This window comes from Otolemur garnettii, unplaced genomic scaffold (genome assembly GCF_000181295.1).
Source record: "Otolemur garnettii isolate 467f Iridium unplaced genomic scaffold, OtoGar3 scaffold00073, whole genome shotgun sequence".
Taxonomy (NCBI): Eukaryota; Metazoa; Chordata; class Mammalia; order Primates; family Galagidae; genus Otolemur; species Otolemur garnettii.
The window spans coordinates 8,255,714-8,272,107 of NW_003852468.1; the positions used below are offsets into that span (position 1 = coordinate 8,255,714).

General features: G+C 40.6%; 1 protein-coding gene across 1 annotated transcript in view; it reads right to left on the minus strand.

Moving 5' to 3' along the window:
• Positions 1-7,549: 7,549 nt before the first annotated feature.
• Positions 7,550-16,394, minus strand: part of LRIG2 (leucine rich repeats and immunoglobulin like domains 2) — a 56,969-nt gene continuing 48,124 nt past the window's right edge. Inside the window, exons 14-17 of the mRNA XM_012807613.2 lie at positions 15,645-16,094; positions 14,130-14,279; positions 12,017-12,307; positions 7,550-8,405 (exon numbers count right to left, since the gene is read on the minus strand). Of these exons, the coding sequence (XP_012663067.1) occupies positions 8,179-8,405; positions 12,017-12,307; positions 14,130-14,279; positions 15,645-16,094 (1,118 nt within the window). The 3' untranslated portion in view covers positions 7,550-8,178. The remainder of the gene's footprint in view (positions 8,406-12,016; positions 12,308-14,129; positions 14,280-15,644; positions 16,095-16,394) is intronic.

Below are 16,394 nucleotides of genomic sequence, written 5' to 3' on the forward strand. Positions count from 1 at the left end.
AATACTGACATTCTTTCACTCCTCTGTTAAAGATCTGCCAAATTAGAAAATGTTGCCTTCAAATTCTTCCCTGTGCAGAAATTACTCTTATTTTCTACTGAACTATTAAGTGTATTTGTTTCCAGACCTGCCAGATATCTAGCAGCAGCGGGAGGAAGCAGGAGAGCACGCTGTGTCTGTCCTCACATCTCACAGCGTCGGGGGCAGCCAGAGGCAGGCTCAGGGCAGTATGTGCCTTGGCAAGAACTAGGGTAGAGCTACTCTCCACTGTTTTAACTTGGACAGCTACTGAAGACCCTTTGGAAGGATTCAAACTCAAAAATGCATCACTTAACTGTTGTACATTAGGTAAGAGAAGACCAGAAAATCGTATTGTACTTTAGCTTTATTGAAGACATATTACATAGACAAACAAGTAGACAAACACATGCTCTATAAAATATACATTCTTATGTGTGACAAAATATAAATAGACACTAGGAAACTGGCCACACTGAACAACTTGGCTTATACCTCTTGTTAGGTACATCTAATATCAGGGGTGCTGAGACTGACATTGCTGACAGGAGGAAAAAGAGAGAAGAGGGGAAAGCAGGGGGGAAAATAAGCCTCTTTATGGATCAAGAGGCCAGGGTTAAGAGGCCAAGAGCGATCCCAAGAGTACTTGACCACCTGATGATCAATTTCTCTTTATGACAGATACAGCTGATAAGATCACTCTACTCCTTACTTCTGAAAACAGGCACAAGTGAGGCTGATTCTTCACCTGATAATCCCCCTACCTCTTGGAAATTATTAGGCCCACTAGGAAACACTCAACACACAGCCTTCAAGGAGCAGGTCCAAATTTTGACTCTTAAAACACAGACACACACCTATCATACTGCCCACAACCTCCAGATAATTCTTGGGTTTTCAGGTGTTGTTTCATTAAGTGTAGCTAGTAATACCTCTCTTAGTTCAAAACTTGTTACTTTTGTCATTGAACCAAGCGGTTTTCCAAAAAATAAAGAAAAAAAACCAAGGCTGATGGTACATTTTAGGAGTGTCCAACATGCAGCCCATGGGCCACATGCTGATTTTTGTGAGAACTATTTTTGTTCATCTGTGGTGCTAGATATCACAAAAAGTATGCCTGGGCCTTTTGTGGGCTAATCAGCTTTCATTAGTGTTTATGTATTTAATGTGTGGCCCAAGACAACACTTAATTTTTCCAATGTACAGCAGAGGAAAAAAAAAAAAAGGTTGGACCCCCTTTGTTTTTGGAAACTGTTCTCCAAACAAAAAAGTTTAAGGTAGAAGAACTTTGGAAAGAAATCACATAATAGAAAAATAAAACATTATTTGAGAGTGCAAAAAAAAAAAAAAACTCATCTAACTCAACCTTCTAAGTTCCAAGAACTGTTTTCACAATCATTTCCATAATCTGCACTAAGAAGTTAAAAAATGGAGAATGTCACATAAAATGACAGCAAAATTACCTATGTTGCTTCATTATCCTTCTTGCATTTCTGTGAATTTTAAAATTATTAGAAAAGGCCAATGCATCCTTGGGTAAAATAGTGGTATAAAACTGACCACAATTCCGACCCCATTCCAACTGGGGTCCCACAGAGAAGAACAAAAATGAAGAGCAAAAGGAAGAGTTGTACTACATTACAGGTTGTTACCCATTTTTTAGTATAGTAATGCCACTTATGTTATTAACTACTTGTAGATTTCTTTAGGAGATCAGAATTTCAGGTTTACAGCCATGAACACAGGTCAGACCCCTTTTGTCAATCAAAGTCCAAAATGCTCTACTTTACAAAATATCCTGAAGTTTTCTAAACAAAGGATTTTAAAGGCCAGTTTTAAGACTACCAAATTGCTTCTGGGGATTTCCAATGATAGAATTGCGTAAATGCATTTTGCCCATTTCTATCTCGATGCAAGAATTTCTTCAACACTATTAGTAGATGATTATTTAGCTTCTGCACGCACCTTCCCCCCAAGGCTGATCATTCTGATCGTCAGTTAAATGTAATTGCTAAAAAGTCAGTTTATACAGAATTATTAGCAAAGGTATAATGTACCTCTACATATAAGTCCTATTCTCTGGAGTAAATTCCTTCTCTGTCACATCTCTTTTTCCATAGGAAAATGCAAAACAGGATCTAAACTGTTTGACACTGGGAGGCCAAGGTGGGTGGACTGCCTGAGCTCACAGGTTTGAGACCAGCCTGAGCCAGAGCAAGACATGATCTCTACAAATACCTGGGCACTGTATCAGGTGCCTGCAGTCCCAACTACTTGGGAGGCTGAGGCAAGAGAATCACTTGAGCCCAAGAGTTTCAGGTTGCTGTGAGCTATGATGCCATAGCACTCTACCAAGGGTGACAAAGTGAGACTCTGTCTCAAAACAGTAATAATAATAAAAAAAGGCTGGACTCCTATACCTCAGTGATTAGGGCACCAGCCACATGCTCCAGGGCTGGTGGGTTCAAACCCAGCCTGGGCCTGCTAAACAAAAAATAGCCGGGTGTTGTGGCTGGTACCTGTAGTCCTAGCTACTCAGGAGGCTGAGGCAAAAGAATTGCTGGAGTCCAAGAGTTTGAGGTTGCTGTGATCTATGACATCACAGCACTCTATCAAGGCCAACAAAATTAGACTTTGTCTCAAAAAAAAAAAAAAAAAAAAACCTGTTTGACACCATAAGGTTCCTTTTACAATTCTGCAATGGGCAATGGGCAGGCGGCTGTTTTAGAGTAGCTTGCGCGCCAGGGAAAGCACTTTACAGGTTACTGAGTGACAGAAAGCCAACGGCTTATATATAGATCCTGCGACAGTATAAGTCTTGGAGTTTAAGAAAAATGCTACTTTTTTTTCCTAGAAGGACTTGGAGAATTAGCCTAAGAGGGGCACAAACAAGATTAAGAGAATTTATGTATCCCTACTCAAATGAAGTGGTCAGTGGGTGTGATGCGTGTCTCTCAGCATTTAGTTTCCTTTGCTTTGCAGACTTCCTGATTAAATTAACATTAGGGAGACCTTACACTGCTAGGAAGAAACACTTATGAACCACTAATCCTGTTTATGTTAGAGGGTTAAAGCACTGCTTGGTCAAAAACATATGCAAAAATAGGGCCAGGCATGGTGGCTCACACCTATAATCCCAGCACTTAGGAGGCTGAGGCGGGTAGATTGCCTGAGCTCATGAGTTTGAGACCAGCCTGAGCAAGAATGAGACCCAGTCTCTAAATAAACAGTTGGTTTTTTAGTGGTGAGCACCTATAGTCCCAGCTACTTGGGAGGCTGAGGAAAGAGAATCACTTAAGCCCAAGAATTTGAGGTTGCTGTGAGCTATGACACCACAGCACTTTACCAAGGATGACAAATTGAGACTCTGTCTCCAAAAAAAAAAAAAAAAAATACAAAAGTTTCAGGAAATCCTTTTCCTAGGATTAGAATTTATTAATAAATATATATTTTTAGACCAGAGATAGGCTCTTTGCAGTTAAGAACACGTGACCGGTCATTTAGATAAGCTAGGAATATCTACGAGGCCATCTCAACCAGCTGAGCTGACAGTGGACAATAACCTGGCTCTTCAGGGGGACCAGACTCTGATGCTGCTGGCAGCAAAAGGACCATTATGCCCAAGTGCGGGGGCAGCACTTCCACATGAGAGGTGTCCACAGCCCTGGCTCACGGCCTGCTGCCTGTCCTCTCACAGAAGACAGCTGATGCTCACTTGCCACCGTCACTGAGAGCTGAGCCCTAACTCTACTCAGGGAACCTATCAGAATTTGAGGGAGCGTCTATAATCACTTCGAATACATTAGAAAGCTGAGTGAGCCAGGAACTAAAGACTTTGTTATGGCACAGGTCTCCACTGATTCTGACGCCCTGGTGAGCACTCAAGAGCTGCTGCTCTAGAGAGCAATGGGAAGTTTTCTGATTCTTTATCTTGACTGATACCGTTTAGAAGCAGAATACTTTTTCTCCTCATGAGTATTTCTTAGACCCTTACTCTTGCTATAGTGGAAATAAATCTGGCTCAAGTTGGAGCAAGCAGCATTCTTCTTCTTCTACTCTATAACAAACATTTCATGAAAGCAGTTTTTTATTAAAATAGCATAATCCTCCTTAGTTCCTGGAGGGAATTACAGATTCATAGAATTTTATAGCTGGAAAAAGCTTTAGAGCATCTAGAAAAATACCCTCACTTCATAAATGAGAAAATAGAGTCTACAGAAGTAGTGGGACTTGCCCTGATTACACAACTAGTAACAAGCAGAGCCAGCAGACCAGGTCTCTTACTTCCGAGTCAGTCTAATACAAATTACACCATAACCTGAAGAAAGAAGAGAGATCCCAAACTGAAGGGATAGGAAAATTCTGACATTTAAGAAGTTCAGAGTGAAAATGAACAGAGGTTAGCAGGTTAATGAGGAAAAAGAAAGGTGTGGCAGTCCTTTTAAAGAAATGCTGCGTGCCACAAGAGAAAAATTTAGGATTGAAGTCTGAAATTCAGCTAAACTCTCTGGCAAAAACCTGAGATATTATGTGAGTGTAGAACCCTTAAATTTACAGAAGTGATCAAAGTCATCTAGTAAGTAGGTAAAGTTAGGATTAGAGGAGAGAACTGGACAGTTTGTATAAGGAAATTGGAAAACACAAAGAAAGAATTAGCCCATTCCATTCCCTTACGATGTTAATCAGGTCTTTGTTTACATAAAGCTCTTTGCTATCAGAAATTCAAGAAAATCTTTTGGCTTAAATAATCACTTGTACACAACAAGGACCATTCTAAGGCTTTATACTTTAAGAATTTCTGCACATTCTTCTCCCAAGAGCACTCTTCCCTTCTTAAGATATGCTGCGCCTTGGTAAAGAGAGATTAAAAACAAACACAGAAAAGAAGCAACTTTGGTTTTCTGATCAATGAAGTATTTTACTGAAAGAAAATATTCCCACTCAGAGAAGCACAAAGTGAACAAAACTAAAACTCATTCTGGTATTTTAATACTACGTTGTAACAGCCAATTTTCCAACTGTTCTTCAAGATGGAAAACTTAAGACTCCAACGACGAAGACAACAGATCTGTGGCCAGCACAGGAGTCAGATGGACCAACTGGTTCAGGAAGAAGCTTTCTACTGATTTGTGAATAATCTGAGCAAGAAAGATTACATACACGCTTATGGGGGACAACGATTTTTTAGGCACCACAGGTGAAAGTACAGAAGAAGAGTTGCTGAGAAGCCTCAAACAAATTACAGAGGACCTACACAAAATCAGGTGGACAGAGAGATGAAAGAAACTCTTTAAATGATACATCTAGTAGTGGGAGTGAGTCTGTAATAGACTGTCTTACTTATTTTTGGACAAACAAAATATGATAGGAAGTGATCAAACAGAAAACCAAGCTTGGACAGCAGCAAGCCAAAGAAATCCATCTAATAGATTTCAGATGCAGTGCAGGGATAAATTTTAACCCTCATCATGGGAGCCCAAATCCACAGAATATGCATCATCTGTGAGACTCCCCCAAGGGGAAAAAATACGGAAAAACAGCCAAAGGCAAATGGAAAATCAACAATCTGTGTCAAAGTTTGCAAGGCCATTTAGACCAAAATGAAGTCCCAACTACCAGAGGTCAGAGATGACTGACTGAAAAGCAGGAACCAAGACCATCAGAGAACCAGAATGAGAACTTAGGGTTGGTTGCCTCCAAACTCACAACGTCAAATTTCAAAAAGATTTCATCACACTACACCATCTCAGACTTTTGAGCAGCCCTCTGATTAATGAGACAGAGACATTTTCTAAGACTCAGTAACATGAAACCCTAAGTCAGCAATGAGCTGAACCCCAGCTGCAAAGTGGGAATCTTTTTCCAACATCAGGGAACTGGAAATGCCTTGTCAGGAGAACATTCTTTAGATCACACCAGGAACGCTGAAGATGGAGACCAGGAAATCTAACCATAGTCCTGCATGTAACAGCAAGAAGAGTTCATCCTGGAACATGTTTGCCTAGAGACCAATATGTAACAGAACTCAGTTAACATGAGACATCAAACACTTTCACTTTAGAAAGTCAACAAGGAGGACTCAGAAATGTTTTCACATTCTGTTCAAGCAGGTGTAAACTTACGTAAATATCAACAAAATTCTTGTTCACAGAATTTTAAACACTAATTTAAATAAAACATCTATTCAACTCAGAGACCATTAAGGCAAATAATGACAAGATTTGCTGACTTGAGTAATCTCATGGACAGTGATAGTGATTTAGATCCTCGTGGCTCACTCCCAAATCAAAACATGGAAAGGGCAGTCATAGAATGAAAGAGATGGTTCTAGGCCAAGTGCGGTGGCTTGCACCTATAATCCTAGCACTTTGGAGGCCCAGGCAGGAGGAATGCTTGAGGCCAGGAGTTTAAGACCAGCTTGAGCAACAATGAGACCTAAGCTCAAGAAAAAAATAGAGGAAAATTAGCCAGGTTTGGTGGCACACACCTGTAGTCCCAACTGCGCAGGAGGCTGAAGCCAGACCATCACTCAAGCCCCCGAGTTTGAGGTTGCAGTGACCTATGACACTACTACACTCTAGCCCGGGCTACAGAGTAAGACCCTGTCTCAAAAAAGAAGATGAAAAGAAAGGGGAAGGAAGGTTCTAATGTCAGTAGTTGTCCTGGCTCCCATTCAAGTCATAGCCTGCTTCCAAGTTGAGTTTTGTAGTATCAAAATCAGCCTCTAGCTTTTGAAGCATCTACTTTTCAAGTGACACTTATACATGAAACCACAACCTGAACTGTATCATTGGTTCCTGAAGAAATGAACTTTCCTCAATTTCTGTTTAAGAATAAAAGAAAAAAGCTCAGTGCCCATAGCACAGTGGTTAGGGCGCTGGCCACAGGTACCGAGGGTGGTGGGTTCAAACCCAGTCCAGACCTGCTAAACAACAATGACAACTACAACAACAAAAATAGCCAGGTGTGGTGGGCACCTGTGGTCCCAGCTACTTGGGAGGCTAAGGCAAGAGAATCGCTTAAGCCTAAGAGTTTGAGGTTGCTGTTGATTTGTGACACCAGGGCACTCGACTGAGGGCAACTTACTGAGACTGTGTCTAAAAAAAAAAGAAAGAAAAGAAAAGAAAAAAATGCTGAAGAATTAAAAAAGAGAAGATATTCTTAGAACAAGTATTCCTCTGCTACAAAAGACTGCTGGGTTCTAAACAAGTCAGCTTTTATGACACAAAGGGAGTATCATCTAGCACTTTTAAAGATGGTAAAAGATTAGATCTAGGAACCTTTAGTCATGAAGAAAGCAGTTAATCACACCAGGCTGTGTTTGTGTGTACACAATCACAAAGTAGCCTGACTCTATACAGACACTTCTTAACAAACAAGTTTTCCAACTTTAAACAAAGTTTTGAGATCTCACAAAACCCAGTAATACAAAATCTGTCTGTGATCTGAGAAGCTGCTGTCAATATTGTAACTGGATGTTAAATATAATCCTGGCATATCAAAAATATTTACACTGCAGCCAACATATAAGGTCAATGAGTAGAAAAATTATTTATAAATGCACATATATATATACACAAAGAGCTCCCTTAGCAATAAGGACAAAAAAAAAAAAATCTCAAGAATATGAAAGCCTTTGACCTGGTACCAGTTGGTCAAGCCTGGAATTCTTGCCACAGACCTTGAATATCAAAGCCCCAATCTCAACTATCTGCTTAAAATCACTAAAGAATCTTAAGCACACTTGCCAGAAGGCTCCAAAGTTACTTTTGCTCCTTAGAAGGCAAAGTAAAACATCCAAGTAGTGATGTTTCTCAGGTCATTCTGAGGACTGGGACAATCCCACCTGTTCAGCAGCAATGACCCTCTTCCTGACAGGCAATGCACACCTGGACACATGCCTGTGGGAGCATTAGCACTTGCCTTCTCTTCCCTCTGATGCTGCACATTTTCAATCGTATGTACCCATTTCTGTCAGCTGTTACCCTTTCTTCACCAGGGATATGCCCAAACTAGTATGTGGCCCACTTTGGTGTGTCAGATGTCATCATAAACATAGAGCAAAGCAAATGCTGACTTTGGGGTTTTTTCTGAACTCCGAGGTAGTAAATACAAAATGAATTAATGAGTCTTTGCCCAGATTTCATCCTGAAGTGAGTTTCATGTGCCCTCACTACCATCTTGAATGTTCCGAGTCCTATTAAAATTAAAAGTGTGGTCCTGTAACCTGTGGCAAGACGTGGGGGAGGTGGAACAGTCTGGATCCCTTTCTGCCAGACCCTCATTTCGGTGAAGTTGTGGTGACTCGAGGACTGGCTGCTGGGAAAAGTGAGGATGAGGCAGGCCTAGTTCTTTGTTTATGTTCCACAGAGGCCGCTGCGATGTTTCTGGGAAGAAAGAAGAGAATCATCATTAGTGACTAGAAGGTCAACATTAATTTTCTAAAACCTAATTTTTCTGAACCAAATCCTCAAAGAAAGAAAGAAGCCCAATACTCCTAAAGACAGAGCAAACATCCACTTGCCACCTGTTTAGCCACAACAAAACAAAACAAAATAAAAACCAAACATGGTCATTCAAATCCTTCTACTCACCAAACCTAACCAAGTATATATTGAGACTATGCTATTAGTGGTTCTGCTGCTACAAAAATTAAAAAATAAAACTCCGTAGACACATAAAGAAGAACTAAAAGAGGTTGGTACAAAAGTAATTGCAGTTTTGCATTGCTGAAATTTGCCATTTGATATTGGAATACATTCTTAAATAAATGTGGCTGTTATACATCATTTTAAGGTGTATTTCTCGCTTTTTTTTGCTATTGATATACTACTTGCTATTTATTTATATTTCTTTTTTTTTTTTTTTTTTTTTGAGACAGAGCCTCAAGCTGTACCCCTGGGTAGAGTGCCGTGGCATTACAGCTCACAGCAACCTCCAACTCCTGGGCCCAAGCGAGTCTCCTGCCTCCGCCTCCCAAGTAGCTGGGACCACAGGCGCCCGCCACAACGCCCAGCTATTTTTTTTTTTTTTTTTTTGGTTGCAGCCATCATTGTTGTTTGGCGGGTCTGGGCTGGGGATTCAAACCCGCCACCTTAGGTGTACGTGGCTGGCGCCTCAGCCGGTTGAGCTATAGGCGCCGAGCCTTATTTATATTTCTTTTGGACTGTGGAAATGAAGTTAGACAAAAAGCAAACTCAAGTGATTTTCTTATTTGAATTCAAAATGGGTTGTCATAAAGCAGAGGAGACAACCTGCAACATCAACAAGGCACTTGGCCCAGGAACTGCTCATGAACATACAGGGCAGTGGTGGTGCGAGAAGATTTGCAAAGAAGAGGAGAGCCTGGCAGATGAGGAGCAGAGTGGCCACCCATCAGAAGTTGACAATGCCCTACAGCAGTGATAGAATTACACAGAAGTTGACAAAGAACTCGGAATCAACCATTCTGTGGCTGTTTCGCATTTGAAGCAAACTGGAAAGGTGGAAAAGCTTGATAAGTGGGTGCTCAAGAGCTGACCGAAAATCAGAGCAATTGCCATTTTTAAGTGTCTTCTCTTATTCTACACAACAACAACAACAAACCATTTCTCAGATTGTGTTGGGTGGTGAAAAGTGGATTTCATACAACTGGAAATGACCAACTCAGTGGTTAGACCAAGAGGAACCTTCACGGCACTTCCCAAAGCCAAATGTGCACCAAAAAAATCTCATAGTCTTTGTGTGGTAGTCTGCTACCGGTCTGATCCCCTACAGCTTTCTCAATCCCAGTGAAACCATCACATCTGAGAAGTGTGTCAGCAAATCTATGAGATGAAGTGAAAACTACAATGCCTGCAGCCAGCCGTTAGTCAACAGAAAAGGCCTAGTTCTTCTCTGCACCAACACCCAACCACATGTCGCACAACTAACACTTCAAAAGTTGAACAAATTGGGCTACATAGTTTTGCCTTATCCGCCATGTTCACCTGACCTCTCACAAACCGACTACTTCTTCAGGCATCTCAACAACTTTTTGAAGGGAAAATGCTTCCACAACAGGATGCAAGAAATGCTTTCCAATAGTTTGTGGAATCCTGAAACCTGAATTTTTACACTATAAACAAACTTATGTCCCATTTGCAACAATGTGTTAATTGTAAAGGTTCTTGTTTTGATTAATAAGATGTGTCTCAGTCTAGTTATAATGATTTAAAATCCATGGCCCACAACTGTTACTTTTGTACCAGCCTAAATATATCAGGTTATCTGCACTGTGGTTTCAAAAATACACATTTCTCATTCGTCTTATTTACTGCAGCTGTGGGCTGTTTTCCCAAGAACTACTTACTAAAAGTTGTATTAAGTTCATGGAGTGAATTTTGGGAAAAGCTGGCCAACAACTATTTATGAGTTGGAAACAAACACTTAGAAATAGTAGTAAAAATAATAATAAAAGTGAAAATGTGAAAAGTATGCTAACGCCAAGTTTCTCAAGCTTTAATAAGCACATGAATAACCTGGGGTTTAGCTAAAATGCCAACTCTGATTTACTTGGTCTAGGGACTCTGCATTTCTAACAAGCTCCTAGGTAATGGTGGTGCTGATAGTCCACAACCACACTCTGTGTAACAAGAAGCTAGAGTAGCTAGCAATGTGCCCAAGCACTCCCCTTTGCTATTTCCTCACCTACAGATCAGATTAAAAATCAAGATGTCCCTCAGGTTAGCAAAAAGATAGACTACACCTTTGGCTCTACTTAAATACTACCCCTACAACTCTTCTAGGCCATGGAAAAACAGATTTGGTATTGGTGCATTTCTTTCACCAACACTGAGTGTAAAAACAAGAGACTAACTTCAATAACAGTACTTTCTCTGACCCATACCCTCTTTAGAAATCTTTGTAAGTGGTCCTTTAAGAATAAGAGAGCACGGCTCGGCGCCTATAGCTCAACCGGCTAAGGCGCCAGCCACGTACACCTAAGGTGGCAGGTTCGAATCCCCAGCCTGGACCCGCCAAACAACAACGACGGCTGCAACCAAAAAATAGCCGGGTGTTGTGGCGGACGCCTATGGTCCCAGATCCTTGGGAGGCGGAGGCAAGAGACTCGCTTGAGCCCAGGAGTTGGAGGTTGCTGTGAGCTGTAATGCCACGGCACTCTACCCAGGGGGAAAGCTTGAGGCTCTGTCTCAAAAAAAAAAAAAAGAATAAGAGAGCACATATTAAGTCCCACATTAAATCATTTACTCCTGCTTGGACCAACTCTAGAAGTACCACTGCATAATTTGTCTTCTATAAACCTCTAGTGCTTACCACCTCTCCTATTTCTAATGTTCTTCCATTTCAGGCTGATAGGGAAGGAGAATGGATTTAAAGCCTGGATGAACAGGGAAGACACACTCAGTAGCACCCTTCAAGGTCTAGAGAGTTTTATTTCAAATGCCAAATCGTTATCAAATGCCTCATCTCTACAACATCTGTAATATGCGTTTCTTCTCTTGGGCCATGTAGGACAGAACACTATTCCAGAATTGCTTTCCCACTCACGGCCTTGATCTTACTCATCACCAGAGAAAGAAAACAGCTGCCAAGTGATACTGAGAGTAAATAGTCAGCTGACAAAACAGCAAACAAATAAACCATTTTAAAATCTTCTCAGTAAAAACTTTCACCAAATTATGCCCAAAGATGGGAGAAAAAATATTCTTTAAAGATGGGAGAAAAACTATTAATGCCCTAAATGAAATGTTTTAAAAGCTATTTCTGACTTTTCAATAGTATGATCTTATTACCCCACAAAAGCTGCTTTCATTCTACAGATGAAGACTTCTTTGTTAACTGTTACTATGCAAACATCTCTGGCTCTAGCATACACCAGTTAACAGTGGCTAATTACTCTAGTATACCAATTTGTTTGCCTCCTATCAAATCACGGTGCTACCTATTTGATAGAAGGAAAAGTCAATTATGTGAAAGTGAACAAAATAAATAGCCAAAATAAAAATGCACCCCTTACCACTGCTCATCTGTGTGGACGGAAGTTTCTTCTCCACCATCCTCTCATGGTTGGTGGGAAAGGCAGACAGCTCTCTGTCTGCTGATGCTATCAAGCTCTCCAGGGCAGGAGCATCGTGGGGAGGATGTGCTAAATAAGTCTCTTTGGGCATCTGCACCATGAGGCTGGACAGTGTCTGATCTAAAACATCCTCCTCAGCGATGTAGGTGTACGGACAGTATTCGCGGGTCCTGGAGTAGATGTTGGCATTGTCATAACAATCTGAGCAGATCACTCGGGTGCCAGTGCCACCTAATGGCAACAAAGGAAAGAACCCAAATATCCTTTCATTAAGAAATTAGTTCTTCTAATCATCGGTTTTCTTCAACAGTGTTAATTATCATTACTGCTAGCATTAATGGAACACTTACTTTATAAATCAGTTGAGGTTTTAAGCTTTCTGTCAATCAACTCATTTAATTCTTCACAATATCCCCATAAGGTAGGTAATATTATCCCCACATTAAAGATAGAGAAACTATAGCACAGAAAAGTTAAGCAACTTGACCAAAGTCATATTGCCAGAGGAGCAGAAACTTGAATCCAGGCATTCTGGCTCCAGAGCCCAAGCTCTTGAATGCTATGTTGAATCATCTCTGTCCAGCCCAGATAGGTCATACTAAAATCAAGGGAACCAAGACAAGGCTGGGACTGTGTACAAGACACATGCCTGGCTTAAGCAAAGTAAAGCAGAGAATAAGGAGTTATAGTGATTTTATTTCTTGAAAGTCCATGTTATTTTCATGAGTAAATAGGTTTAGTAATACCAACTGCTAAAAGTATCCCCCGGAGAAAGCCTTTGACAGTCAAGTCTTGACAAGTGTATGACTGACAAAAGTAAAGCTTTAAAAATGACTGTTATGTGTTTCAAAAAATGAATGATGAAGAGTGAGAAATAGTTACTTATTGAAGATAAAGCAAGAGATATCAGAATTAGAAGAAACCAGAAGTAATTTAGTTTAACCCAGAAAGCAGTGTCATTTCCTCAAAATTTCAGAGTACTTTTATATATTCTTTTAAAAGTCAGAGATACCCCTTTCTCCATGAAAAGCTAAAGTAAACCCAATATATCAATTATATAAAGAGAAGTTCTGCTGACACCCAGCCTAAAAAAAAAAAAATTCTCTGAAGAAATGGAATAAATCTTTCATTTGTGTAGTACCACGGATTTGTTGAAGGATCTGTGAACATCCTGAAGAAGTGAGGAAACTGAAGCTCAGATCTTAAGTAAATTGTTCCTGGTACAGAGCTGAAAGAGGAAGAACTAGGAATCAAACCCAATTCTTCTATCCTTTGATTCACTTTCCTGTGTTCTGTCCATGGCAGTGAAGGTGTTGAAACGGTAGAGGGAAGAGATGTAGTGTTGAGATGCCAGGTTCATTCACTAGGGAATACTATATATCTCTCTGATGTTCTCCAATATATAGTTGAAAACACCCTTCATTTTTTTTAAGAGATGGGGATCTCACTATTTGCCCAGGGTGGGCAACAATGCCTACTTATAGGCCCAATCAAAGCCTTGAATTCCTGGGCTCTAGCAACCTTCCTACCTCAGCCTCCCACGTAGCTAGGACAATAGGCATATGCCACTGCACCCAGCTCCTAGTTACCAGCAGGAGTAACCAGCAGTTCTTAACCTGTGGGTCACGACCCACAGGAACTGTATTAAAGGGCCGCGGCATCAGAAAGGTTGAGAACCACTGCTTTAAACTTTACTGAGCATCCACCTGTGAGTAGGGGAGAGTAGTATGTCACCTAAAGGATGCTCATGCCTGAAAACAGTAAGAGACACTTGACGCAACTTTCTCCACCATCTCCTTCCTCTAACAACACAGGTTTGGGAGCCTCTGCTGTGTACTCCAATCCCCTGCTTAAAGGACGATGTGTTTCTCCTTTCTGTAGGATGATTTTCTCTTCTTGTTAAGACCTTAGTCAATTTTTATACTATTTTGCAGGAGGCTAAATGTTTTCAACATTGAGTATATTATTTTGAAATACTGCTTCAAGTGAAATAGTGAAAAATAAAAAATAGGATAGGCTGAAATCATAACCATGAATAACAAGGAGTTGTTACCATCAGTGCCTTTGTGTATATATCCATTGACAGGAGGCATAAGTTGCTGATGACTGCCTGCCTCAGAGTTGCTGTATCCTTCCTGTGGCTCAGACAGTGTTCCTTGGGAAGACAAGTAGCTGGGAATGTCTGCAGGCAGATTGAGCTCCTCTGTAAAAGAGATATCTGTGATTCTCAGTTAGGCAGTTGAAGCCCACACTCAGAAGACTATTTTGCAAATATGTTCCACTCCGATATTACCAGCCAAGAAAATGATATATACCTGGGACCTTAACAGCATTTAGTACTCCCCCTAAAACTATTTCTCACTAGACTTCTCAAAGCTTTTTTCTTCCTTTGAGACAGTCTTTAATTCCGTAGCCCATGCTAGCGTGCCATGGCATCATCACAGCAATCTCAAACTCAAGCGATCCTCCTGCCTCAGGCTCCCGAGTAGCTGCGACTATGGGCACCTTCTACAATGCCTAGCTAATTTGTCTATTTTCAGTAGAGACCAGGTCTCACTCTTGCTCAGGCTGATCCTCCTGCCTTGGCCTCTCAGAGTGCTATGACTGTATGTGTAAGCTACCTTGCCTGGCCTCTAAGCTTATTTTAAAAGTATTACCCAAACCTAAAGGTTAAAAATCTTATCTACAGTCACACATCCACAATCTGACAGAATCTATTTTCTTGCAAGATTTCAGGGTAAGAGTTATAAAACACTAATCTCAATTATCCAGGCTTATATTCAGTAAAAAAAAAAAAAAAAAAGAGAGAGAGAGAGAAGAGACAGACTGGTTTTAACCCTAAGGACTTCACTTTCCCCCAAAGCCAAATTATGATATAAGTGAGCCTCAGACATGAAAGGAAAAAAGGATACCTGCAATGCATTTTATAAGAACAAAGTTTTAGGATAATTTTTACAAATTCTTAAAATTATTTCTCTAAGAGGTTCTATTATACTAAATAAACTGAACATTTTAACAACAAAAAAAAAATTTCCTTATATCATGTATCAGGTAACATAACACAACTCCTCATTTTTTTTTTTAAAGTGATAATGTCTCTGTAATTAGTGTCATCTGGTTGCTGGTACCCTCAATGAATCCCTACAATAAAAAAAAAAAAGAGAGAGAGAGAGAGACAACGTCTCACTATGTTGTCTAGGCCAGAGCGATCCTCCCATGCCAGCCTCCTGAGTACTTGGGACTACAGGTATGTGCTACCATGCCTGGCTCTCAGTTTTTTTATATTTATAATAAATCCTATACTTGGGATTGTTTTAGATTTGTTTTTTGAGATAGGGTCTCACTCTGTTGCCTGGGAAAGAGTGTAGTGGCATCGTCAGCTTACTCAAACTCCTGGGCTCAACGATCCTCCTGCCTCAGCCTTCCAAGTAGCTGCGACTACAGGTATGTGCCCCTGTGCCCAGCCAATTTTTCTTATTTCTGTAAACATAAGGTCTCACTGTTGCTCAGACTAGTCACGAATATACTATATTCTTGACTCAAGTATAGTCATCTGGGTACCACTTACCAGTGTTTGTGATACTATAGTCTTCATTTTTCCTTCTCATGTGGTAAATAACAATGACCCAAATCAAAGAGGTACCCACAACACAGCAGACCACAACAATGATGACAATACCAACTGTGGTCCAGCCATCATCTTCATATCCAATGCTACTCTGGGAAGAGTCACAATTGGAAGATGAAATAACATTTAGGTAAATGTGGCCACGTTCTGTCCCAAGGGTGTTAGACATAATGCAGGTATATTTTCCAGCATCTTCTAGCCCAGCATCTACAATGATGAGAAGTTGGTTGGCTGCAGCAAAGAAGTGTCGTTCTGTCACCAGCAGTGGTCCATCATCTTTAGTCCAGTTGAGGCGAGGGGCAGGACTCCCTCCAGCTATGCACTGTAGTACTGCAGTTTCGCCTCGAGTTACTGTCTTATCCTCCAGAGGTCTAATGAAGGAGGGTGTCTCTAATAAGAGAACATTTAAAAAAATTTTAAGTTAGGCTACTGGATTCTCTAAATCCTATTGGATTAGACTAATGAGGGCTTGATGAAATGAGCACTTTCATATACTCATGGAAGGATTAAAAACTAATGTGTCAGAAAAACAATTATCAAAAAAGCCTAAATCTTATCTCAATATTTCTACCTTGGACAAACTACCTTAAGAAATTCAGGCTCAGCACCTGTGGCTCAATCAGCTAAGGCGCCAGCCACATACACCTAAGGTAGCGGGTTCGAATCCCCAGCCCGGGCCCACCAAAACAA